Source organism: Lissotriton vulgaris, chromosome 5 (genome assembly GCF_964263255.1).
Source record: "Lissotriton vulgaris chromosome 5, aLisVul1.2, whole genome shotgun sequence".
NCBI classification, from domain to species: domain Eukaryota; kingdom Metazoa; phylum Chordata; class Amphibia; order Caudata; family Salamandridae; genus Lissotriton; species Lissotriton vulgaris.
Window position 1 is genome coordinate 5412233 of NC_141693.1, and position 25254 is coordinate 5437486.

The window sequence follows — 25254 nt, forward strand, 5'->3', positions numbered from 1 at the left end:
ATTTCAAGTGCGTCTCTCCACCCTACTACTGTAGGAAGATCACATTACTCACTGTCAATAGTGACAACATGTTCTCATTTCGGCTGTTGGGTTTATAAAGCACTGTAAAATAGGTAATGGGACCATCACTCCACCTTCAACAAGCCACTATATTTTAAAATAGTGTCCTAAATGCGCTCCTTTCCTATCTGATCAGTGCCACCTAATAGTTGTTGGAGGCAAGTCTGCCCCGTGCCCTGCCACATCAACCTCCTTCTCCCTCCCATACAAAACTAAAGGGTTGCTGGGCCTGCAGCCGATGTCCTGGGGTGTTTTCACACCTCTTAATGGGCATCGCTGATCGCTGCTTGCACTGCTCGAACAATTTAAACCTTGCATAACAAATGCTGCGAGGGGGGCTGGAGGGCCTCCGCAGACACAGCGCTCTCAGCTGCACTTATTCAGCAGTTTCTGATTTCCGTTGGCAGCCCCTGTGCACCTCTGACACGAATTTCATAGTGGAGCACAGAGGCGGCAGGATTATTTTGTAAGTATTTTCCAGTTTCTATATATAAATACAAACGAAGACCAAAAAGGTTTCCGTCTGTATTTATATGTAAAAATCCGTTTAAACGGAAAACCGGGAACCCTAATTATGAGGCAAATGCGTAAAATGGGTAATCATGCACAAATCAGTGCAGCCAAACAGTTGGATAATTCATGTGGCCTTGCTCATACCTCTGACTAGGTCTGGAAGTGCTCCTCCGTGGTTCCTTCTTTTTTTGTCTCATTGAGTTTATAGTTTAACTTCTATAGAGACGAGGAAGACTAAACTTGAGGCTACCACTCCACAACACAGACTACCATACCACATAATTGCTCACTTTAACACATAATCCCACTCTACATAATTACTATACACTAAATACCACATACTTTCTATCCATATAATTTCACTGCACAACATACCACATAATTCCACTACACACAACGTACATTTACTCCACTCCAAAACATTAGTAAAAATCTTTTAAATTTACAACGCCAATAGCTGTAACTCTCGCAAATGCGAAACCTATTACATAGCAAATGCTTCTTTAACTACTAGTCACGTTTGAAGAGTTGTGGAGAAAGGGGGCTTGGCCTCTGACCAGCACTCAGGAATTCTGCTGCAAAGGACTTAAAGGAGGTACCAGGAAATGAAATGAAATGAAATGAAATGAAAAATTGCATTTGTATAGCGCATAACCGCCCTGGGGCCTCGCAGCGCTTGAAGATAAAATGGTTTTAGCGCAGGCTCGGGGCAGATCAGAGAGATCTAGCAAACAAATGCGTTTTTAGGGCCTTTCTGAACGAGAGGAGGTTGCTGTTACCCCGGATGGCAAAGGAGGGCATTCCAGAGTCTGGTCGCCGAATGAGAAAAAGAGCGGCCACCCCAACGGGCTTTGTTAATTTTAGAGGAGGTGGCCAGCTGCAGGGTACCAGACCGAAGGGGGCGTGTTGGAACATAAGGCATAACCAGAGGGTGCAGAATCGCTGGGCCTACACGGTGGAAGGATTTGTGCATGATGCACAGAGCTTTGAACTGCACTCTGGCAGCCATTGGGAGCCAATGAAGGTCCTTCAGAGCCTTCCTCGCCGACTGCCGACGGGACAGATTGAACAATAGGCGGGCCGCACTGTTTTGTGTGACCTGGAGCCTCTGAAGGACCGAAGCCGGTGCTCCCAGGTAGAGAGCGTTCCCGTAATCCAGGCGAGAGAGAATGAGGGCCTGGACCATGATCCTCCTCGCCTGGAAAGGGAGCAAAGGGAGCACCCGCCGGAGCATCCTCATTAGTCCGAAGCAAGTGGCTTCTTGGCCCCTAAAGTCCCACAGGAGTAAAGTGGAATTCATACCCCAACCCATAGTGTGCCAGGAGGCGCATTTGCAGAGTGCTGGGGAAAGGGGGGGGGTGGTCTCCGAAGACCTCTCAGCAATATCAGTGTGTGGGACTTACTGAAGGTAATAGGAAGGGTTGTTGGCCCCCAAGGACAACTTTAGGGGCCAACTACCCCTCCTATTACCTCCAGTAAGTCTCATACAGCAGCAATGGTAAGTTCTCAAAGCAAGCCACGCCCCCTTTGCCCAGAAGTCTGCAAACACACTCCCTGGCATGCTCTTAGAGGGGAATTGAAGTGCCCTTCGCTGCTGTGGGTCGTTAGAGGCTGACTAGCCTACCTGACACCTCCAGTAAACCCCAGATAGTGGGATTGCTGAGAGTGGACACAGCAAACACGCCATCTGGCATGCTCTTGGTTGAAGGGTGAAGTCCCCTTGCCTCCTGAGGGTCCCTGGGGGCCAACTAGCCCACCAGGTACCTCCAATAAGTGCCACACAGCTGAATTGCAGAGAGGTGGTCCGAGGCCCCTTTTCACACCACTCCGCAAACGTGCCTCCTGGGGCACTGCTACTCGGGGGATGAAGTCCACTTGTGTCTTGAGGTCCTCAGGACACAAGAGCACCTCATCGCCCAAACTTCGATCGTCTGGGCACCTGGACTTCACCTGGAACCGAGACAGCACCAAGGAAGACTCCTGCTATTCCTAGTCTCGCTGTTCTGCAAGTCTTCTTCGTAAACTGTGCATGTGCTACTTCCAGGTTCCTCTCCAGGCCTGCGGGCATCAAGGACACCCAAAGTAATCTCCCTTGGAGTGAAGGAGTCACTCCTCTGCATTTGCAGGTACCGCAACGAAGCGGACTGGTCTGCTGCTCCTGACGCCCCACTGACTTCGAAAAGCTCAGCTACACTGGTAATGGTTCTGCAACTCCCTCAAAGCCTGGCCGGTCTTCTTAGCAAGTTTGAGGCCCGTATCCCTAGTATGGGCTCGCTGGAACAGAACTCCTGCGCACCGTGTCGACTTGCAGTTGCCAAGGCTTGTTGGCTCTGTACTCCAGAGATGTTCGGGCTACAAGAAGCTCCAGCATCTTTTTCTTCCAGGATCTTCATTCTCACTGCATCCTCTGTGTGAGAGGTTGGCCTGGTATATGCTGTCCCCTATTCTAGTGGGCACCTTGTACCAGTCCAATCGACCCTTATTGATGGTAGTTTATAAAGTCAACCTTATAGAAAGCTATCCTTAGTGGTAGCTGTGGAGAGCAGCCTTCAGGCTAAGACTTGGAGACGAGTTAAGCAAGTTGATTTACCATTTATAATCTCTTGAGTACCAAATGAGAGCACACCACACAAGTTCTATATCAAATATATATGTGTTCATTCTAAAAACAACCCCTCTGCACTCTTTATGAGGTCAGAGGTAAAAGTACAATACAAGGAACTTAATTAGCAGACGATAAGTTGCACAGTATACGTTTTGCCCTAGGGGGCCTCACAAACCATATACTAAAATAGTGGTATAAGAACCACGTGAGGAATAGAAAGCAGGCCTGGGGAATCGCTGGGGCTTCTAGGAACAACCCAAGGTTAGGAAGTAGGAGGCCCACGGGAGACGCGTGCAGTGTCTAAACACAGCCAAGGGTTACCATTGACTTTCTATGGAGAACGAACAAGTTACAATTTTAAAGATAAAATGTACAAGGAGGTGAACTGCGATGAAACCCTTTTAGACTAGGACACTTGGAGAGTCAAAACCCACGGCAGCACCGGAGTACTCGTGTTACCTCACCCAGGCAAGCCGGGTGCATAGGTGTCTTTTCGAGTCTGGTTTTGTCGTCAATTCCAATGGAGAGCTGCGAAGAATTGCTGCAGGCGACCAGAGGAAAAGTGTCCGGGTGGATCCAAGGGAGGATCGGAGATGTGAAGAACCTGAAAGCAGAGGAGACAGAGTCTGGGCCACTAGCCAGTGACCAGGGCGGCGATAGAAAGATGCCGCCGGATGTCGGGTGATTTCAGGTGAAAAGGTGAAGTTTGTCTCTTCAGTCACAAGGACCAGGAGGTGTCGATGACGACCAGGAGCTAGATTCGAGCTGTCCCACGAAGGATCTAGTTGACTGCGGTGTCAGTATCCGGATTGGACCCAACAAGCCGTGGCAAACGCAAGACGTCGAGATTGGCTTCGGTGCAGACCAGCAAGGCCTGGGGCGCTTCTCCTTTGCAGGGAAGCTGGAGCAAGCCTGGAGCAACCAGAAAAGCAAAGTCGTTTCAAGATTGGACTTCTAGGGGGCTCACTAGTTAACCGACTAGGAACCGCGAAGAAGTGCCGAGCTGAAATGCACAAAGTGGGCCCACGGGACACTCATGGAGTCTGGGCCTCTGAGCTTCAGTGCAAAAGGTGCTCGGGGCTGGGGCTTCAACCACCCCAATGCACAACTTCAGGATACCTCTGGAAGTTGATGCAGGTAGCAAAATGCAGGATGTCCAGGAGTTCCGATCCCACATCTCTCGTGTCCGCCACGGGTGTCAGCTTTGCTGAGAGCGAAGGTCGGGGTCAGAGATGTCTAGAAGTCTGTGTCCTGTGTCGCAGATACTTCAGGGTCTGGCGGGAGCCTCGAAACTGCAGACCAGCAAAGATGCTGTTGGTGCCTGTTTGAACAGGGTGGTCACTCCTAGCCCACAAGGGAGATTTCTTCCGTCTTCCAGTTGAAATGGAATGTCGTAGGTCCAGCTTATATGTTGCAGAGTTTCGTCCAGGGGAATCTAAAGTCTTATGGACTGGGGTTCTATACTTATAGTAAGTTTAGGGGTTGGACTAACTCTAAGGTCCCTCCTATGGGTGGACCTGGGGAGGGGGGGGGGGGGTTACACCCCCTTCCCTTTGTCCAGTTTCACGCCAGAGCTGGGGCTGAGTGCCCCAGCAACCGGTTTGAACTGGGAAATGCATGGAGCACCTTGTGTGCCCCAGGCAGTGTCTGAAAAGCATTCACTGAATGCAACCCACCCTGCCCCAGTACACTAAAGCCTGTCTGGGGAGGTGCTGGCACCTTCCTGGACAGGAAACCTATTGTCCAGGCCTACCCTGCTGGAGTTTCGTCCAGCAGCAGGAGGTCAGACTCGTGTCTGTGGCAGCAGAATCCATTTTGTGATGCTGGGGCTCTGTTTAACTTTAACCGGGTTTAACAGTAACTACAGGTCTTCTCCCTCTAGAAGGGTGGAATGGTAAAACAACGGAAATAATATTGTGGGGTCCTGCTTCCACATGATAGGCCTTCTCCGTAAGGTATTTCCGCTTCTCCCTGATTCTACGAGAAAGACTTTGGTACAGGCGCTAGTATTGAGTCGGATCGACTATTGTAATGGTCTACTAGCATCTGCCAATAAAGAAGTACTAGACAGATTCCAAGTGGTGCAGAACACCGCTGCCAGATTGGTCCTGAACGCTCCGCCCAGAACCCCTTCCAAGCCACTGCTGGTAAAACTTCATTGGTTGTCTGTTCGCCAAAGAATCAAGTTTAAGGTGTGCTGTATAGTCCATAAGGGACTACATGGCCTAGGTCCTTCCTATTTAGCAGATAAATTTGTCCTGTACGTCCCCACGCGCTCCCTACGATCTAGCAACCAGTTGCTTTTGAAGGTGCCCAGGATTAAAAAGGCTAGACAGGGAGGTAAAGCTCTGTCCGTGGTCAGTCCCACACTCTGGAACGGACTTCCACTTCTGCTTAAACAATATGTGGACTACTCTAGTTTTAGGAATAAATTGAAAACCTTCTTGTTTCAATCCTAATTGGATCTGTTAAAACTCTCTATTCTGATTTTGTGTTTTCCTAAGAATTATGTGATCTTGTCCTTTCTTGGATCTTTCTGCCCTTTTTTCTTCTTTTCTACCATTGGTGCTTCTGCAGCGTGGAGATACTCCCCTGGGAGTTGATTCAAGCGCTTTACAAACCCGCTAATAATAATAAGACTGATGGGGAGGTAGTATTCCAAAGTGTTTGACACAACATGATGAAGTCAAACCAAAGTTAGCATTAACCGCGAGGATTATAATGCACTTAGGTGTATATGGTATGGCTATATCATAGAACAGCTATAAGGAGATGGTTCCGAAAGCTCATGCTAGGGCACCCTCTCACAAAAAACCAAGCACTCTGCCTCCAGGATTGTTAAAGCCTGCCATAGGAGTGACTTATAGGTTAATATGTGTCTATATATATATATATATATGTAGATATAGGTATACTAAGTAAGGGGTGATTACACCACCTTACCCAGGCTGTAAGTACAGACCTGTGGTGTCAGTTTGGAAGGCAAACCAGGGGTGGCACAACACATGCTGCAGCCCCTGGTAGGCCTAGGGTGCACCTATGACCTGGGTACCTATAGTGTACTATACATGGGCTCACAAGGGTGACCCAGTAACCAATCTGGTATGTACCTAAAGTACATGGTATCAATTTAGAGAGAGAACAGCTGGGCTGTAGGCCTGATTAGCAGGAACACAGCCATACTAAAGTCGAAAAACCAGAGAATCACAGCAAAAAGTGGGGGTAACCATAGAAAGCAGACCCTACTCTCCTACACTCTGCACCGTGGGTCTGCATCTTTGGTGAGCTGCTAGAGGTCCTCTAGCAACTCCTGTGCCTTTAGCCTGTGGGTCCTCAAGAGGGTCTTCTTTGGCTTCAGTGGACACCCTGCTCTGACACTCCTGCAATGGAGTCCCTTGGACCTTGCTGATCCCAATGTTGCTCTGTTATCCTATACCATGTCTGTTGCTACTGCCAAGGCTTGTTGGTGCTCCTGTCGGACACCGCCCCCCTGGTTCTCCACTTCCGACTAGGGACAGCTCGTGAACGGCTCCTGGTTTCCACAGTCGCCTGGTCCTCACAGCTGCAGCGACAAGGTCACCATCATCACTCCTGCATCTTCCGTCTTCAGTGGTCATTGCTCTTCCGTGCCTCCTGGTCACCTGCGAGTGGCATAGACTCTGTCCTCTCTACTTGCTGGTTCTGCTCTTCAAGAATCCACCCTTGGATTCCACCAGACTTTCACCTTCTTCGCCTGCGGCTTCCTTCCTGAAGTCCTCCATTGTGGTCTACGGTGCTTTCCGAAGTCACTTCACACCTATGCACTTGGCTTCCCTGGTGTAGGTATTATGGTTCTTGGGGTATCCACAGGTGGAGTGACTCTCCAACCTTCCGAGTGTCCTCAGTCTTCTGGTCCAAGGCCAGACTTCGGTTGCATCAAATTATTTTAGTATATGGTTTGGTCTCCCCCTGGAGACCACTGTGTATTTGTACCTATTTACATTTAAAGGAGTGTGTGTATTGTGGTTATATCTCTTGGTAGGAGATATTGCAATGTGTATGGGAGTATTTATAATAAATACATATTTTTATAACAACACTATGTGGTTCTTTTTCACTTAACCTACACTATATGAGTAGTACTGGTAAAACAGGCTGCTGTACACTCCTTCTGGACTGAGCCTGAAGGCTGCTCTCCACAGCTACCTCTTAGAGAGCTTTCTAAGGTTGTCTAAGACCTCTAAAACCACCACAAGGGTTGTCTGGATTAGTGCCAGGTGCCTCACTTAAATAAGTGTGCACCACATACTGTGCCACCCTCCTACACTTGGTCTCTTTCCAGCCTGCCCAGGGTCTGAATTCTGAACTTCACTCGCTCCTCCACGTGAAGCCAGTGCTGCCTGCCATTGCCGACTGCGCGTCATTGTGCAAACCATGAGTGAAAACACGACACGGCACACTCATTGTGTGCCATGCCAAAGTCACTGCATGTAATATACGTAAGTCACAACTACAGCATGCCTTGGAGCACTAAGGCAGGGTGCATTGTATTACATGTGAGGAAATATCTGCATGCGCAGCTATGCCCTTGTGCTGCCTAGTTCAAATACTAGATGGTACAAATGAACAGGGAAGCCATCTTAAGGATATGTACTGTGCACTGGTCATTACGAGTTCCCCAGCTACATGATGGCTTTACTGAAACATATGATGTTTGATATCAAACACCTTGTCTTAATAAATCTGTACTGTTGCCATTGCAAGATTAATTTTGACATGCACCCGGAGGGCGCCTTAGAGGTGCCCCCCTCAAAAACCTGATACTGTCTACGGTGTTGGCTGACTGGTATCATCCAGCCTGCCACCACAGTCATGTTTCTGACCCCCTGCAGGTGGGAGTCCACCCCTTGAGGCTAGAAACAATTCCTCCTCCTGAGAAAGGTGTTCACACCTCCTCCAGCAGGATGGGCAGCGATTTAGCATATGAAGACCATGGCTTCAAAGCCCATGGTGCCTTTGATCTGCAACCCTGGATTCCGCCAGACCTGGGAGATGCCACCACTGCCGTGAGGCCCATTGGGCACCAGGACAGGTGGGAAATTATCTATGCAGTAGGTGTGTTGCACCACCAGGCTAGTCACACCCTAAGATGGGCTACCTGATGTGCACTATGAAAGAATGGTTCCAGCATTTTGTTTTTGGTGGAATTAGGAACTCTAGGACAGGGTTATGCCCACTCCCCACAGGAAGCGGTCATATAGGGGGGGGGGGGTGTAGTAACCCTAAGGGTAAGTAGGCCATTGGTTACTAACCTTCACTCCTCTTAATGCCCCTAAATTCAGTATTTAGGTGACCCCCCGATACCAGGAACTCAGATTCGCCTGAATAAAGAAGAAGGACGACAAAGAAGGGCCAACGAACGCAAGAACTGTGCAGCTGTCCATCCTCCATAAGCCTCAGCGGGCTGCCAGCACTTCGGCAACCAGCAGGATCTCCCTTGAAGTGGAGGAGCCACTTCCCTGCAGCCACCGACCGCAACGTATGGTTTACCGAGCATCTGACCACCAGGTCCCACGATGCAACAGCCACCCAGAAGAAAGTCAAAGTGCTCCAGGAGATCAGATTTTCTCTCCACCATGTTTGGAGACACCAGGACCCTCGGGAGGTGACTGGCACCAAAATCTGGGGTACCAGAACTCTTGCTGCAGTCAAGGCTTGTTCAGTGTCCAGCCCGGACACCAACACGGCCATGACTGACCTACCGAAATGGAACAGCCTAAAAATTGAGAGCCTTCAATGCAAGCGACCCGCCCGACAAAACACCTTTGCATCCGAGGCCTGCAGCTTGAACCCGAGCCTACCAATAGTGCACCCTTGCCCCAGAGACCCTCAGGAACTGAGGCCCCCTTTGGATTCTGATGCACTTGTCCCTACTTGTAGCCTTTTGCTGTGACAGGTTTTCTCTATTGAATTCAGCGGTAGAGTGAGAGGCTTCCCTTGCGACCAGCACCTCTGCACCCAGACACACCAGGGCAGGTAAACCAAAACTGCTGATGGTTCTAAAGACCTTTACCCCAAGTCCGTAAGCACAACCCTGTAACTCCCTTGCAAGGACCCATATGCAGTGTATGTTTCTCCCTTAGGATAACATTACTCCGTTCGAGGCTCAGGCCTCAAACCCGACAACTGTAAATCTGTGTTTCTGAAAATCGTTAACTTGAAAAGTACTTGCCTACTATCGTGGAGCTCGGTGTCTAAATTCATATAAAAATCTGTTATTTTTCTAAATTGGTGTTGGATTTTCTTAATGAGTGTGTGTCTCATTTGCCCACACTACCACAAATAGAGCACCATGGGATTGTTAAAGCAATTCCCTGTACACTAATAAGGGACCCTGGGACTGTTTGCACACTGCACCTCATTTTGTTACTATGTAGAGAGCCCGCTTCCTACAGCGTTTAGTTGGTGCAGGGGCTTTTCTTATATATTGAAAACAGCGGCAATTAGGAGGAGGACGAGGACTCCACGTGCAAACATCTCTAGAAGTGCTGTTGTACCAGTGGTGCTCCAGGAAAGATCTAAACACCTCCGGGGAGGTCTAAGGTACTCTGGCTACACTCCTTGGCCATTCCAATATTTCATGCTCTAGCTCGAGCGGAAGCCAGGTCAAGGAACACCAATGTTGATGCACGATGCCGGTGTGTCTAGCAGTTTGTCCAGCAAGACTGACTTGACTTTACGCCTCCCCCAAAACGGACACCAGACTGAAGATCACCCAGTAAACCGCATGCATCCAGGTGGTCTGACAACTGCCTGGTGCACACCTTCTCCGCGACCCTGGTCGGGAATGGTGATCCTGCTACGGGTTGGTACCTTGCCTGATCAGTCACATCCAGGATGATTTGTTTTTCTTAGTAATGGTTTTACTCCATGCTTGTTTTGAACAATTTGGAAGACTAATGTTCCGCCACCGAGGTGCTGAAGGTTCTTCCATTGATGGCGGAGAAAAAAGTTATGTTCTTTCACCACACTGGCTGCGCAAGGAGCACCTGGGCTTTGGGTTAGATTAACCCCACTAATCATTTTCTCCACTCCTCGAGAGAGACTGGAACCCAAGAGAATTCTTAGACTCTCCCCAGGTCCTCGGTTCCACTCTTCATGATTAGACCTGCGACTGGTTTCCTGGTCCCTTCTCCTGCCTGTGGAATTCCTCCAAATGGTTCACACATCGGTTGAGACAGGATCATTATTTTTTTACTTCCAGCTCTATTGCATGACCAACCTCTCTTAGAACTTTAAAGTGTTATTTTTTGCCATTTCCTGCCATGGCCCTTCTCTATGCATTATAGCGTATCTCTGAACTCTGAACACAGGCTGCTTTCTCCCCTCAATCCCTCCCTCTATGAACTTTGAAGACGGCTGCCTTTACCCCTCAATCCCTCCCCCGGGAACTTCGGAGAAGGCTGCCTTTACCCCTCAATCCCTCCTCCAGGAACTTTGGAGACAGGCTGCCTTTACCCTCAATCCATCCTCCGGGAACTTTGAAAACAGGCTGCCTTTACCCCTCAATCCCTCCCTCTGGAAACTTTGAAGAAAGGCTGCTTTTACCGCTCAATCCCTCCCTCTGGAAACTCTGAACACAGGCTGCTTTTTACCCTCAATCCCTCCCTCTATGAACTTTGAAGACGGCTGCCTTTACCCCTCAATACCTCCTCCGGGAACTTTAGAGACAGGCTGCCTTTACCCCTCAATCCCTCCCCCGGGAACTTTGAAGACAGGCTGCCTTTACCCCTCAATCCCTCCCTCTGGAAACTTTGAAGACAGGTGTTTCTTTCAAAGGTTTACGGTATTCACACCTAATCTCATGTTTCATTACCTTCACTTCCAATAGTTTACGATTACAGCATGGCTTCTACTTGTTTGGCGCATTTTCTTTTTCTAGGTTTGTCACTCCGTGTATTTTGCTTCTTGTGAGACTCCTGTGTACACTATCTGGGAGCCTCCCTGGTCCGCACTGTCTGGGAGCCCCGCTGGTCCGCACCGTCTGGGAGCACCCATGGTCCGCACCGCCTGGGAGCACCCATGGTCCGCACCGCCTGGGAGCACCCATGGTCCGCACCGTCTGGGAGCACCCCTGGTCCGCACCGTCTGGGAGCCTCCCTGGTCCGCGCCGTCTGGGAGCCACGCTGGTCCGCGCCGTCTGGGAGCCACGCTGGTCCGCGCCGTCTGGGAGCCACGCTGGTCCGCGCCGTCTGGGAGCCACGCTGGTCCGCGCCGTCTGGGAGCCACGCTGGTCCGCGCCGTCTGGGAGCCACGCTGGTCCGCGCCGTCTGGGAGCCACGCTGGTCCGCGCCGTCTGGGAGCCACGCTGGTCTGCGCCGTCTGGGAGCCACGCTGGTCTGCGCCGTCTGGGAGCCACGCTGGTCCGCGCCGTCTGGGAGCACCCCTGCTACGCTGGCCGACAGCGTCTGGGAGCTAGGCTGGTCGACGGCATCTGAGAGCTACGCTGGTCGACGGCGTCTGGGAGCTACGCTGGTCGACGCCGTCTGGGAGCTACGATGGTCGAAGCCGTCTGGTAGCTACACTGGTCGAAGCAGTCTGGTAGCTACGCTGGTCGAAGCCGTCTGGTAGCTACGCTGGTCGAAGCCGTCTGGTAGCTACGCTGGTCGAAGCCGTCTGGTAGCTACGCTGGCCGAAGCAGTCTGGGAGCTACGCTGGCCGACGCTGTCTGGGAGCCCCGTTGGTCCACGCCATCTGGGAGCTACACTGGTCGAAGCCGTCTGGGAGCCCCGTCGGTCCATGCTGTCTGGGAGCCCCGTTGGTCGACACTGTCTGGGCGCCCCGTTGGTCCACGCTGTCTGGGAGCCCCGTTGGTCCACGCTGTCTGGGAGCCCCGTTGGTCGAAGCCGTCTGGGAGCTACACTGGTCGAAGCCGTCTGGGAGCCCCGGTTGGTCCACACTGTCTGGGAGCTCCGCTGCTCTACACCTTATTGACGTTCTAAGATACAGATTCCCGGAGCCTGCAGTTTTTGTAGCACACCCAAAAGATTCCCATACCACCCTATAGCCTATGGTCAGACAACTGAAGCTCTATCAGCAAGCACACAAGAAGACAAAACACACCCATGATCTAACTGCAACACCCAAACTAGTCAATCTATAAAGCATGCCAACTCAATCACAACTCACCACATCCACCAAACAAACCCACATCGAATCCCCATCCATGCACCAAAAAAATAAAACCAACACATGCTCCATATTCTCCAGCATCCCAAACATTACCCGATCCAGATGTTCTTTCTTCCTTCACCCTCCCTCCTCCCCCAGGCACACCAAAGATAAGCCCTGGCCTTCATTGTCACAGAAGTGGTGGTGGATTTCAGACACAGACAACATGAATAATGGAGCTGGCCAAGAACTGGGGCTGCCTGGAGTCCTAACTACAGGCAGAGAGCATGGCGACAGCAGGTCTTTAGTTAGGCTATAATTGTAATACCGCCATCAAGAACAGGAAATCAGTGGTCTCCATTTAAAAGTGAACCCAGCAAACGTTCAGGTCAAGTGACTGCACAGAAGGGGTCGGGCAAAAAGCAAGTTGGGCGGACAGCTTTGGAGCCAACGGCAGAAGATCTCAGAAATTAGTCCTACAGTCCTCACATTTTTAATACAAAAAGGCCACCATTATAAAACAGTACATGTCTGAAATGACACTAGGAGCCGCGTCTGTGACCCTTGGGCCATCTCCAGGACCTTTAGTTGTGGTCATTTGTCACTCAAAAAGCCTGGCCAAGACCGTGTCCAGCTCTTGCTCTGACCAGTGGAGAAGACAGGCTCTCGCTGGGTCAGGGGGCACTGTCCATCAGGTGTGGAATGAGCAGGACAGACACCACCAACGGCAGCCGGCTCCAGGAACAAGTGAGATCTTACTGCCACAGTAGAGTCTGTGCATGGCCAGCTCTCCGAGTCCATCCAGCAGCAGCAAGGGCAGAGTTCCCACTGAACTCTTCAATGTCATCACTTTGGGCACCCCTTCTTAGGGGCATGGATGGCTTCTTCAGCAGGTTATTTGATGAACCTATCCAGGGTGGACTTCTTGACAGCTATCGCCGTCTTTTCACTCTGCTTCCGCTGTGCTTCCTGCTCCTCCTTCTCTTGCACAGAGTTCCGAATCAGCACCTGGGAATATAGAGGCAAGACGGTTAACACACCAATCACATAGGTCAAAGTAGTGCCAGCTACATGTCTGAGCAGATGGTAGACTTTGACTCAGGTGCAACTTGTCCAGAGTATGCAAGTCCCTGGTGTGCCGGGGTTTGTGCCCTAACTGCTGTGCCCTTGACCCACCTCTGATAGATCCTAGCCGTCTGTTATTTCCAGTCCACCTCAGAAACCATGTACAGTGGGTTCCCATCCACTCCATGCACGTCAGATACTTTGTCCATGGAGTTCTCCTCCCTGCTTCATCCTCTCTAGACACCCTAGACATACCTCCTCCAGCATGTGCCCCTCTTGGTGAGTTTGTAACTCCACCCCAGACCCTTGTTCAGCCGCGGCCGGTGCAGGTAAGAGTGGTGGGGGGGGAGAGGGTGAGGGTAAGGGGGGGAGGGGAGGGAGTGATGCATGCAGCGGCCACAGCTGCCCTTGTTCAGTGTATGCCCCTTGGCACTGTGCCCACTCCCTCACCTCCAAAGCACCATGCCCGCCCTATGACTTCTGCCCCAACCATAGAAACACCTTATATAGAGTGCCCCTCATGGTGTGCTGCTTTCTTGACACACCTCATCCAGTGGGAGCCCTCCTAGTGTGCCTGAACCCCTGGACATACAAAAGGTGGTGGGAGCAACGCCTGCAATAAGTTTAACCACTGGCATTGCTCGGGTAGCCTCCCAATCCATCTTCATTGTTCCCACCATGGCACATCAGTTTGGACCCAGCTATATGCAAATCAGCCTTGACCCTGCTCTAACAGAACAGCCCAGCCAGAACTGCCAGGCCGGTCCTCCCTGAAGCGCAGACTGCAAGCTACCCAGGACCAGGTTAATCCTGATTGCGGTTCTTCAGTTGGGTGCAGCTTGTTTCCAGGGGCACATCTGGTCTAGTGTACGCCTGTCTTGGTGTGCTCCACCCCACACCCTAAGATTCACCTGCTGCTCTTCCCAAAAGGTTACCCATCAAATTCTTACCTGGTCTAGAATATGCCCCCATGGTGTGCCCGTCCATGCCCACACTTACCCGCAGTTCCTCGTGTGCCACTTTCTTCTTCCTTTTCAGCAGGTTACCCGTTGAGCTCCTTCCCTTCTTCTTGTGCTTCGGCTCAAACTTCTCTTTGGCTAGTGGATCGTACCCCTGCTCAGAAGAAAAAGGGGCATTACGATTGTAAAATCGACAGGATGTGAGGACAGGCATGGGTGAGAAACAGACAGAATGGAGTGTATAATGGACAAACACCTGCGTCACTGACATCCCGGCACTCTTAGTAGATCATCATCCCTTCACAATGGGCGAGCATTAAGGATGCAGGATGGGAACATGTTCTTTAAAAATATTTAGTTGTTTTAAAGGAGCCTGGAGGGACATCGCCTTGTGCACAACGCCCCACATTCCTCATGTCCACTCCGCAAGAGGAGTAGAGCGACAACAAGACTAGGATCACCACAAACGTCTTCTTACTTTATTCCTTCACCTCCATCTCCCTTTTTCAAACATAGCAGCTGCAGATTTCAGAGCACGACAACTGGGACACATTTAGATTTCAGAGAATGAAGTTTGAAATATCTGGAAGCAAGCATGTGCAGGGCCAAGAAACAGGCATGTATGAGGGCTCTGAATTACTGATCGAATATATTTCTCACCTCGAAGCAGCCTCCTGGCACGAATACCTGTGGTAGACCATGTGGGTGCACTACACATCTCCAAAACGATTGTAAGCCTCTGGAAAGATGAGAAGGCCACCTTGGCTCAAATAAAATGCATGTGAAGGCAGAAGAAATAGGAACCACATTGGTTTTCAGTGATTTACAGAAGCCAATGGACCGGCATGTATTCTTTGGCAGTATTCTTGGTGCAAAGAAAAGTTTCATAAGTCTATGGGAGAATTGGTCCTCTCCAGGTGAAAATTCAGAGCCCCACCATGTCAACAATGTCTTCCTATCAGGAAGGTTTGTACAAGACCAAGGTTGAAGAGGAAGTAGGAACAGTTCAGGATTGAGGTTTGATTTACGTCGCATTATGGGAATAGGCAAAGTGTATAACTTGTGCCACTTGTCAAATAAATGAGGGGGTCCTTTGGCTGACCAGCCCGATGCCAACTGACCCGTCTGAGAGAAGTAAGATCAATGATGAGTACGATTTACCAAACAAGAAGGTTGATATTTTGAGTGTCAGTGGTCAAAGGTAAGGTGCATGATGAACGGCAAAATTAAATCGCACGGAGGCGAAGGTACCCCCATATTGTGATAAAAACGAATTTAGCAAATCCTGCTAATCGAGGTCACTATAGGGATGATGGAGCTTTCCCTGGAACCTACTAGAAGCCCTGTGTCTTCTAGGGCTCTCATGTAAGACACAGCTCTGTAAAATTTTGATGCAAATGTCTGTATGTTCTGCTCCAAAGTCTGATAGCAGAATCCTATCCATTAACTGTCATACAACGCTCAGCTTTTCCTGTAGACACACAATCTTAAGACCTGCTCAAGAGACCAGCATGGCCAGGAAGTAACTCTTTTAAAGAACCAAGCTGTAAAGTTGGGCTACAGAAGAGAGGAGAATTAGACCTTTCTGCTAGAATGGGAGTCCTGGGGGTGCTCGAGAAAGGGATCATGCTGAAGAATGTCCAAGACTCAGTACCAGCACGGTCAAGCTACTGTTTGAGGGGCAGCTAAAGAATACACAAGTCTTGCCAGGGCTTTCAATCATTCTCAACCCAAGATTCATCAAGAGTGTTTTGAGTAGTTGATGCCCCCCCACAGCAAGTGTTCGTTGTCTATTGAGGCCAGTCATATGGCTTGCAAGCGTCAGTCAAGATCATACCCTTCTGCGTTATGACTCACTTCAATGATGCCAAACTAAATAAGATCATCAGAATTTGAGACCAAAAACCTTTATTGCAAAGCACGTGAATTCACTCACCAACTACACTTTTCTCTACCTCATTGAAGCAACTGTTTACGGGCAAAGTCTGTAAACACTGGGTTAGCAAAAACCCAACTTTGTCATGTCAGAAAGCAACCTCGGCATTTACCGTGATACATACAGCTTTGTATGTAATAAAATCTTATCCAAGCTCTTGAGGAAAAGAATAAAAGCAACTTCTGGCTCGTTTCCTTCAGTCGGTCAAAGGCGCCCAACTTAATATCGACAGGAACAGAGCACGCAGTGTGTGCGACACCACACAGCTAAGATACTTGGAGAAACACTCAAAGGATGGCGGAACTCTCCATGTAAATCAGGAGCACAGAAAGTGCTCTCATCCCAGAGAGGTTGATGAACCGCCAGGCCAGGTCCTCCCTGGACCGGAAACACGCCTCCTAGGACCGGTTTCGGACTTTCAGCCCTCTTCAGCCAGGATAGCTTGATTCCAGAGGCATGGAGATCACGGGACTCACGTCTGAAAATACCCGTCGCACACGGGGTGACAAATGCATAAACAACAGTTGATGGACAGAATGCAGAACAATTTCATACATTCACCCCAGTACAGAGATCTGGGCTTAAATTCATCGTTTATTTGCTAACCATGCCATTCCAGTTTAAACCCAGTCATATGCAACTCAGTCTTGACCCACTTTGTGCCACTGTAAGACCCTGAACAACAAACCGCTCTTGATATTCAGTTAGGTCCTGCAGCCCGCATATTCCAAATTGTATTGTGGATGCATCCATTTTGAACTGTGGTCCTAGAACAACCTCCACTTCTCTCTCTTTGTCCAATATTTATTAAGGACCAGGCAGTGCCATGTGGTGACATTAAAGGTGTCCTGCAGCACTCAGCCCTGCGGGCACTCGCCATTTGTTGCTCTACCAAACGTCATCACCTGGACCCTCGAATAGTATATCCTGTGCAGAACTTTAAACTGCACTAGTCTGAAGTTTGGTTAGATTGAGACCCCCCCCCGGGGGGTGCATTAAGGACCCTTCTCATTCTCTTTCCTCAAGTTTCCCCTTGTTTGTGTGCTCATACATCTCCCAGGTGTCTGTGTGTTCGACATTAGGGTTATGTTAGAGCGGAACAAAGACTTCTTCGGCATTTCTGTATCCAGGAGTCTTATTTCAAGTGGAGATCCCTTTACTACAAATGAGCAGTCTCTTTTGAGCAAGTGTAAAGTGTGTTTGACTAGATGGTGTCTGAATATCTTGGAATCACTCCTCATATGATTCCTTTTTTTATTTTCGAGAATGGTATCCTGTCTGACTCGCCAATATCTCGCCCCGTGTCGAGATTCCTATAGTGTCAAAGCCATGAAATCCCTTCAGGTCACCCAGACCCGGTAGTCTGTTTCCTCCTCACAGAGGTGTATAGGGTGTTAGTTTCCCTTTCCATTCTACATCTCTTGTGGGTTTCCACCACAACTTCACCGCCACCTGTGTGGCCGATGGTATCGTGTTTGTTGGTTGTTCCATATATCATGTGAGCATCCGTTCTTACTTAGGTCTTGTCTGTCAATTCTTAATTCTGGCTCTTTCTGTGAGGCAGAGACCCTTCTGTTTACCATTGCTAGTTGAGTGGCCTCATAAAATCTCTTTACGGTTGGCAGTACTATTCCGCTAACAAAGGTATTTTTGTGTAAAATGGTTAGTGTACTTCAGGTAATTTTGTCTTCCATATTAGGGATCTTCGTATTGCATCCAATATTTTGAAACATTAGTCTGGTATTTCATAGGGCATATTCTGTACGATGTAACAGAATTGCTGTTGCACCTTTATCTTGAATAGCACGAGACCCATCGTACACAGAGGAAGTCATAGGCACCTCAGTCTTCAACCCCTTTAACAGGGCGTCAGACTATCCCTGTAGAATTTATCAGAATCCCTCGACACCCAGATTCAGAGGTGTATTTAAGATGCAATTTTCTAAACTTGAGGGGCGAAGGGAGAGTTAATGGTAGAACCAACATTTTCAGGGTGTACAACAAAGATCTCTCCCGATTTATACATAAGCCTGAATATTTTTTATGGATATGGAACACTGATTTTAATTTAGTCAAGGGATGCAAGTGGTCTGTGATATACACCAGAATGAGATCTGCGTGTAATGAGATTGTCACAGCACCACTGCCATCCACTCTGTAATGCAATAAGAGTGTGAGCCAGGGTTAGCCCTACTTGGTCTCCTTCCTATCGAAAAGCTCTCTAACTCAGCACTATTTATCCCGACCTTTGTTAAGGAAGTAGTGCACTACAGTCAGAGTACTGTATAACAGTCTGACCGTGGACAAAAAAGTATGGTCCAAAGCCTTTCTTTCCTAATATTGTGAACAGACACGGCTAGTCGAGAGTCAAAAGGCTTGTTCGAGTCAAGCGACTCTAGGGCCCGAGGTTATGTTACTCCCTCTACCTATGCCACCTTGTTGTATAGTCTACGAAGGTTTCACTTCATCGACCTCTGTGGCATAAATACAGAATGGTTTGGATGAATACGTCTTGAGATAAATGGAGCCAGTCCACTCAACAAAACTTTGGCTAACATTTTCATCTAGCATCCTCCACAACATGGGGCAGGATAAGACCAAACCTCAATACGCTTCCCAGATTTGTGCATCAAGGCGGTCATAGCTGTCCTTAATTCTTGTGGCAGAATGCTGCATATAACGCCATCGCAAACATGTTTCACATTGACAAAGTGACCACTGACACTAATTGCTTGTGAAATTCCACCACCAGTAACCCCCAAGGAGACCTGAAAATTTGCCTGTTGGATGGTACATCAGCGAGGGTAGTGATACTCACTTCAAGAGACTTACTTGGCAGTGTTAGGTGTTTATACAATGCAACTTTATCATCTCCTTTTGAGGAGCAGAAGAGAAGGAAGATAAAGGAACGAGAGGAGGAAGATGGAGGAGCGAGAGGAGGAAGATGGAGGAGCGAGAGGAGGAAGATGGAGGAGCGAGAGGAGGAAGATAGGAGGAGCGAGAGGAGGAAGATAGGAGGAGCGAGAGGAGGAGCGAGAGGAGGAAGATGGAGGAGCGAGAGGAGGAAGATGGAGGAGCGAGAGGAGGAAGATGGAGGAGCGAGAGGAGGAAGATGGAGGAGCGAGAGGAGGAAGATGGAGGAGCGAGAGGAGGAAGATAGGAGGAGCGAGAGGAGGAAGATAGGAGGAGCGAGAGGAGGAAGATAGAGGAGCGAGAGGAGGAAGATAGAGGAGCGAGAGGAGGAAGATAGTGGAGCGAGAGGAGGAAGATAGGAGGAGCGAGAGGAGGAAGATAGAGGAGCGAGAGGAGGAAGATAGGAGGAGCGAGAGGAGGAAGATAGGAGGAGCGAGAGGAGGAAGATGGAGGAGCGAGAGGATTCATTCTGGAGGTGGTTATTTTTGTTCAGTATGTGTGTTATACATATGTTCAGTGTTTATTTCACTGTAGATTCGGTTTGTACATTTCTTTTGTTCTTTACTGCAGCTGTTTCAGTCAGCCATCAGCTGGAGATGCAGCGAGAATGCGCATGCACCTGAAAAACACAACCACTCCCGCTGGTGTGGATAGTTAAACGGAGGGTCCTGTGCACCAAACACAAGGGCGTGGGGGATCTGAGTAACACCAGTCCCGTTCTACTTGTCCTCGCAAATGAACACACACCAACTGATACGCAGTGATACAAAATGATTGTATCTTATGGGCATATTGTCGCCTGCTCTGGTACAACCTCGTCCTAAACATGAAGCTTCATAAGGAAAAATCCAAGGAAATTTGAATCAACGCTTTTCAAACAAGCGACAGGGGCTGAAATGTCAGAATGGGACAGTTCATGCGACAGCCAGAATGTCCCTTATGTGATCTGGTTTAGAGCTGAAACAAGAACTCCATCTTGACTAACGGAGTGCATATGGAAGAGAGAGGGGAAGAGACAAAACCGCCTGACCTAATCCCCTTAACCAGGAGAAACCAATACATCATCAACAGGGATTCCTAGGAAAACAGCAGCAGGTGCCAGGGCTTCCCACATGGATCCTCGAGGGACCTACAGACGGCCACGTCTCGCCCACCAGGTCTGTGAGGGGGCCACATAGGGACCTACGCACCGCAGCTGTCACCAGTCTGGGTGTTTTTGGGCAGCATTCTGGTGTACCTCCTTGGCAACTTAAGATTGTTGAAAATGTAAGGGAACGGAAAACAATCCCCTTACCTTCAGTTGCGCCAGCTCCTGCGGACTGTTCACATACATTGGTTCATCCTCTGGTGTCTGGCATTTTGTACGCTGGTACAGGAGTGAAGTGTGGGGTCTTCCAATCTAGATTGGCATGTTCTAGGAAAGCTTCTTTCAAGACGCCACAACGTTTTTCAGAACTGAAGCTTAGATGTATAGGTGACATGCTTGTGCAGGGCGAGTATGTAGGCCCTCACTGCTCCGAAAAAGCAAGACTAAAACACCTTGGTAGGATGGACGTATTCCAGCTCAGAACACCCCCAGTCCCAGTTAGGAGTCTTAACCTAATCTCTTCTGCAAAGCAGGATCTAGTGGGGGGAGGGGTATAATCTCAGGATGTCTGTGTGAGAGGGAACATGGGCACTGCCTGCACCATATCTTAGGTATAGAGGGGGGAACCAGGATCCTAGGTTTGTAATTCAGGTAAAACTGCAAAGGTGAAAGGTGACTTCCATTATAAACCTCAGGAGTAATACATAATTGGTAGACCTATTACTTGACCGGCACAGCTCAACTCTGGGACAGACTACCCCAATGTTCAATAATGCGGTGGTTGAGACCAAGAAAAGCAGCGTTCACGATATGGACCGAAGGGAAGGATTTTCCCAGACCCCTCATAAATGGAAAAACGTGTACACAGGAGAGGTCTCAAATTAGGAGCAAAGGACGCTGCATAAGGGATATAGGCAGGGCCCGGCGTGCTGAGGATTGGGTATGTATAGTGATTCCTCTGCAAGTGTTTAAAGCCACATCCTCTTTAATAGTAGGGTCCGTTGTTGCCTGTAGAAGGGTGCCTATGCAGTCTGCAAGGATGGAGAGTAGGAGGCAGAGTGCTGAAGATTATGAGGTTACAGGTGCAACTAGTGCAAGCATCTGACACTGCTCCCTGAAGGTTCAACTCTGCAAACTAATATACAAGAACAAATTGATAATGAGAGTAAGCAGTCAATATTCACATAATGACCACCACCATGCACTGCCTGAGTGGGCCCGGTTTCCCAGAATGCCTTTTGTACCGCACTCACCAGCCGTTCCACTTTCTCCTGGTGCTTTTGCTCCATGGTCAGGAAGTCCACCTCGCCGAGCTTCAGAGGGTCCAGTGTGATGAGCTCTGGCTGCACCTATGAATGATGAGGAAAGAAGAGCGTGAGAAGAAGAAACTCGACTGACAGGATACACTCCCCACTCTAGACCATGGCAGGACTGTTACAATGTGCCCACACTCCTTCCTTGGCTTGGTGCACCTCGCTCCCTAAACTAGTCCCTGCTGGAGCAAACCACGGTATCACCAGCCATTATTGTCTGTTAGACCGCCCCTGACTTATCACGTCCCAGTTCACGGTCACTACAATGCCAATGAAGAGGAAGCGCTCACCACCATTACCTCTGGATAACATTTACCTAGTCAGCTGTATCCAATCACCACCAGGACACGGCGTTCACTTCTTAACCTAACTCTTATTTTGTGTCACACTCCATTCACCATTAGGACATGCTGCAACCCCTCCTCCGGCTACCCCTGCCTCTTGCACCATAGCCCACCACCATAAGCACAGCATGGTACCATCCCTATCGCCGCCATAACATAAGGTCGCCCCCTCACCACCCATTGCACCAATATTCCAACCACTACCCTGACATATTATGCTCTGTTGTACAGATTAACCACTGCACTTAGAGGCGTACACGTGCATACAGTAAACCCTGCTTGGGGCATCAGGTCTCCAGAGAGGAGGGGTGATCCTCTACTAAAAATAACAGCTGCTAAGTGCATCATACACCCATTGACTACCAAAACGGCACACTCACCTCCAATACACTAACTGCTGCCTTGTAGACTACATGCCCGCTACCATCACAACATGGTATGCCCTCTCCCATACACCAAGTCTGCCTGGTGCACGACAGCCTGACAAAGTGTGCCACTTTTCAGACTAGTCGCTGCCTTGTGGATAGCACCTCAACAAGGAGCCCTACCATGCATAAGTCAACCCTGCTCAATGAACAGTTTCCCAACCCGAGACAAAGCTCCACCTACTGCTCAACACTCCCAGCCCGTTCCAGACAAGATATTGTGCCCCCCTTGAGATCAAACGTGCCTGGAGTATAGAGCTCTAGCAGCCACACAACTATGCGTGCTTTCATTCCAGGCCCGATACCTGCATCATGAACTTCACTCCAATCACTGCGGCGGGCTAATTTACGCACACAAACTGCTTCCTGGACCATCATCCCAAACCACTTTGGCCAGATGAGCCGCTTCCATGCACTAAACCCTGCTTAGTGTACCACACCATCACCTCCCCGGACTGGACATGTTGGTTTTTCAGCCCTAAACAAGCTACCCACTGTGCACTTCCACCCCTTCCCTGCCAAGATGTGTTCTCCTTCCTCCGAGTCATCTATCGAAGCCCTCACCTCCTCATATCAAGGTGTGCTGCAGGCCATGCTTTTATCTGTTTCGTCCACCAAGCTCCTACTAGCCGCCCGCAAGCACTCCCTGCGCATCAGGACCCGCTGGCTTCAAGGAAGGCTCTATGATCCCATAAGCTCAGGCCGTTCCTCCACCCACCCGCTCCCCGATGGAGCCGTCTGACCACTCACCTTCTCCAGCAGAGCCTTGACCTCCCACTCCTGGCGCTGCTTCTTGCTCTGGAAGGGATTGCTCTCCATGGCGTCGAAGTTGGCCTCCCCGGCGCCTGCAACACAAGAGAGGTGACCAGTGTATGAGGCGAGGGAAGCAACAGGTCTGCGGCAGAGCAATACGATGAGGGGAACGCACAGTGATTCATGGTGGCTCCACGCGGATCACAAGTGGGTGCAACATACAATCATAGGCAGTAACTTACTAATCCACGTTAGTGGAAACAAGGGGTATACAAAGGGACTAACGTCTACACGCGTGCAGACACGAGGGGCTTATGCAGGTAAGGAGTGCCCCGCATACATCGACGAGGGAGATACACGAGCATGGAGCAACACTAAGGACACGTGGCTCCAGACTCACAGGCTCTGAGTCATGGACCTTAAATCGCAAAGATTTTATATGAACATGAAGCATATAAAGCCATGCATGAGTGAAGGTAAAAAGGATTTATCTCCCTAAAAGTAACATATTGTGCTACTAAAAATCAGTCTGTCATATGGCTAAACAGCACACTTCTAGAATGAAATCACAGCTGATCACCTGATGTGCAAAGTATTTTAATAGTTCTCATTGATTTTTTTTGTTTAAAAAATATATATAGAATTAACTAAACAGCAAGACTGAATTATGTAACATTAAAATCAACAGAACCAAATTTTTTCACATTAGATCTTGCTAAAAACATTTATATTTAGTTTTTTCACAGAGATTTCAGATGTAATATATTGAGTAATATCTTACAGAAAGAAATAAAGAGTAATCACAAGTATGGTAATTACTCATTTATTCTTATGTCATGTTGGGGTTGAGCTCATATACCATTGCCTATTGTGCACCTAAGTACATATGTCTCTATTGGTTTTATCTCCTTGGTTTAAATAAACATACACAATCCCCGCAGTCCTTTAATTTTCACTTCATCCTAAGGGGTACAACATGTTTTGTTCCTCACATCAGGAACTTCTTCAGGACTATTAAATCTTGACCTTGCATCCCAACAATATGGACTCTGCCTGAAGTGAAAGTAGAACTGTATATAGCGGCGAGTTGATCCTTTAAAATCAAAAACCTTTTCCCGCTGCACCGGTCCTCATTGAGGCCCCATCCGCCTCACCAAGCGACTCTCCTATTCCAAGGATGACGGCTGGAATAAGGTGCTTGGATGGATGGCCATGCAGCCCTAGGCATCGGCGGATGATACTCCCAGCACCCGATGATGGTCCTAAACATCCAAACCCCTCTGCCTCGCTATCAACTCTTAGCACCTACCAGTGTATCTGGACAGATTTTCGATTAAAAAGGCAATGGCAGACTATGTACGTCTCAAGTTAGTTGCATATCTATATTACTATTATAAAGGAAGAACTTTGAACCTTTGAGGCGTGTAAACTCGGGAACCACAGCGCCAATCCACACACCCGATACATCGTTGTAATCGTCAGTGTGTGCAGATGGACATAGGCTATATAAACGTAATAAATATACGTTATTTAAGAAATTTACTGAAAAAAAGTAGTCCCTTGGAAGAAGCTACGGCCGCGACGTGCGTGCCCGACGTGAGGAGCGCGGGGAAGAGCGGCGTCCGGGAGCACGAGGAGGACCGGCGGACATGGCGCGGGGAGGAGCGGTGAGGAGCGGCGGACAGGCGGTGAGGAGCGACGGACAGGCGGTGAGGAGCGGCGAATAGGCGGGGAGGAGCGGCGGACAGGCGGGGAGGAGCGGTGAGCGGCAGGTTATTTATTTATTTATGTAGGAGCGGTGAGCGGCGGAAAAATGAAGCAAAAATGAAAATCGTGAGCAAGAGGAAGCAAACGGAGCATTACTAAAGTGTGCCAAACTGTGTATTACAGGAGGAAAAAGTTACGTGTGCAGGTTACAAAAGCGTACATCGTGAGCAAGAGGAAGCAAACGGAGCATTACAAAAGTGAGCCAAATGGTGCATTACAGGAGGAAAAAGTTACGTGTGCAGGTTACAAAAGCGTAGAAAGTAAACATAGAGCTATAGGAGGAAAAAGTGACGTGTGCAGGTAGCAAGAGGAAGCAAACGGAGCATTAAAAAAGTGAGCCAAACGGTGCATTACAGGAGGAAAG

The 25254-nt window shown here is 49.1% G+C and overlaps 1 protein-coding gene across 1 annotated transcript in view; it reads right to left on the reverse strand.

The window, feature by feature from the left end:
• Positions 1–12805: 12805 nt before the first annotated feature.
• The window catches only part of WDR46 (WD repeat domain 46), a 61743-nt gene continuing 49294 nt past the window's right edge, over positions 12806–25254 (reverse strand). Inside the window, exons 13-16 of the mRNA XM_086920630.1 lie at positions 23121–23215; positions 21542–21637; positions 14393–14506; positions 12806–13336 (exon numbers count right to left, since the gene is read on the reverse strand). Coding sequence (XP_086776756.1) covers positions 13223–13336; positions 14393–14506; positions 21542–21637; positions 23121–23215 — 419 coding nt within the window. The 3' untranslated portion in view covers positions 12806–13222. The remainder of the gene's footprint in view (positions 13337–14392; positions 14507–21541; positions 21638–23120; positions 23216–25254) is intronic.